Raw genomic sequence first — 2,274 nt, 5'->3', positions numbered from 1 at the left:
ACTCAAAGAAATTACATCTCTCTCTAATTCACAGGAAAACAATACACTTTAATGTGAAAACACTGTCCACTGTTCCACTGCCAAGCCAAGAGACACATCTCGTAAGGTGATCTCAATCTCCCATTCTCTGACCTTCAGTTACATAGAAAAATTCCGCCGGGCATCCAGATTTTCCTGATCCTGACATTCATGCTTAACTTCACTTGGAGCCACTGTCTCCACAGTTTAGGGAAGAATCCCCTGAATTTTCCTGATTTGGGAAGAGCACGAGGGCAGCCAAGCCATTCCCCGTCTCTCTGTTCTGATTTCATGAAATTCCCTGAGCACAAACCCTCACATAAGCCATTTTTCATTGCACTGGATAAACTTCATGTATTCCTAGAGCAAGGGCAGCCTGTTTTCTTTCCTCACCCTCATTGAATTGTGTATTTTTCTCAAGTTTCTGGTTTAAAAGGAGAAGCTGTGATCGGACTGGATTTCAATTACAATATTCAACCATGACTAAGTCAGTTGAGACTCTTCCCAAGCAAGGGCCAACAAATGTTTCTGCAGGAGCCTTCAGTTTTTATGAAGACAATCTCTTCTGTTAATTTGTACAATCTTTTAAGAATCCACATTTGATTGTAGCCGAAAACACGACACCCATCACCCCAGGTGGAGGGAGAAAACCGTGGTTTGGGTTTTGCAAAATCTAAGCCGAAGGCGGTTTGGATCTTATTGCATCTAATCTAAACAGCTGAGATGATCAAGGGTGGAGGTGCGTGGGTGGAGAGAGAAACACTCCTGCTATAAAGCCTTTGCCTTAGTACAGTGACAAACAAACTTATGATGGATGTCCATAAAATGAGATGAGGCACCAAGCCGCTGCTTTGAAGGTTTGTGCCCGGTGAGCCGTGCTGCTCGGGGTGGGGATGGAGCAGCAGACGGGTAAGCGCGTGCCGACCCACCCAAGTCCTTCGATGGTCCGGTCTGGAGAGGGGAAGCTGTGACTGGGGTCCAGGATGCTGGTCACTGGGCTTTCATCACGAGCTCTTCCAGCGCCTTCTCCCTCTGATTCCCACAAAGCAAAAGAACTTCTTTGATTTCATTTTGCTGGAAACCCATATCGTTAAACTGCGCTAACAAATGCAAGAATTCAGCTGCCTGTGGGAAGAAGGAAGAGAAAGGAGTGATATTATCATGGGGTTTTAAGGATGGATTTAGCGTAGAGTTGCAGCAGAAACAGCGTTGGGCGACGAGGCTGCAGCCAGACGACCTGGCCGGGTTGTATTACCGCTGAAGGGCACTCCCGGTGCCACTGCCGACAGCAGAGCGAGGGGACACATACCACTGCCAGCATTTAAAAGTGTGCCTTTACATCAACTTTTTAAATAAGAAATATTTAATAAAGTCAGCCTCCAGCTTCACTTATTCCTTATAAAGTTTAATATGAATTCCATGCAAGTGTTTGCCTGTGTTATAAAGAGACAGGGGAAAGGCAGTGAGTGAAAGCTGGAATTAATTTGTCCTGCTTCCCCCCTTGCTCAGGCTGGGCCCCAGCACCACAACATCTCCCGGAGCCACGTCCTCAATAAATAACCCCCCGCCTGACACCCAGACCCGGGCGCCTTCCCGCTGCCACAGCCCTAAGGAGTGGTGAGCCAGCAATCCTACATGCCGTCGGCATCACGTCAAACAGCGCCAGCCCAAATTTCAAGCAGCTTTTCTCCCACCCCGGCTCTTCGCTACTCCCAGGAGGAGACTGGGGATGGAGACCAACACCTGGCGTGCCACCACGGTTCTTCTCCGTGGGGGGGTGAATGCAAAGGGGGAGCCGGGAGGGAGGTAGCGAGTGCGGGTGCTGGTGGGCTCGGGGTGGGGGATTCCCCGGGCAGGGGCTGAGCAAGCATTGTGCGTGCACGGCGGGGTGAGAGGACGGATGGAGAAGAGTGATGGAGCGCGTGTCCTTCCTGGGGGGGTCCTTAGGGTGATGCTGCCCCAGGGCAGTGTCAGAAAAATCTGACCTTTTTCTCCGAGTACTGGAACATTTCCATGGCCTCCTCCACCTGCCCTTCCTCATAGCCCTGCTCCAGCAGCCGGTCGCAGGCACCCAGGTAGCTCAGGAACTGCAGAAGACGACAACCAGGGTTAATCCAACCTCGCAGGCATGGGGTACAAGTGCATTCAGGAGCCCACCTTACCACCTTCCAGGGACATGCTCGTGGGGAGGACCTGGGGCACAACTGTCCGGCCTGCTCCTGTCTTATGTTCGGCCAGGGCGGTCTGTGCGTCAGC

At 51.2% G+C, this 2,274-nt stretch overlaps 1 protein-coding gene across 1 annotated transcript in view; it reads right to left on the bottom strand.

The window, feature by feature from the left end:
- Positions 1–1,008: 1,008 nt before the first annotated feature.
- The window catches only part of UBAP1L (ubiquitin associated protein 1-like), a gene marked incomplete at its 5' end in the record, with an annotated part of 7,730 nt that continues 6,464 nt past the window's right edge, over positions 1,009–2,274 (bottom strand). Inside the window, 2 exons of the mRNA XM_009574767.1 lie at positions 1,009–1,143; positions 2,004–2,105. Of these exons, the coding sequence (XP_009573062.1) occupies positions 1,009–1,143; positions 2,004–2,105 (237 nt within the window). The remainder of the gene's footprint in view (positions 1,144–2,003; positions 2,106–2,274) is intronic.

Source organism: Fulmarus glacialis, unplaced genomic scaffold, assembly GCF_000690835.1.
Source record: "Fulmarus glacialis isolate BGI_N327 unplaced genomic scaffold, ASM69083v1 scaffold19643, whole genome shotgun sequence".
In the NCBI taxonomy this organism is placed as follows: Eukaryota; Metazoa; Chordata; class Aves; order Procellariiformes; family Procellariidae; genus Fulmarus; species Fulmarus glacialis.
The sequence above is the reverse complement of the archived record's forward strand: the minus strand, read 5'-3'. Positions and strand labels throughout refer to the sequence as shown.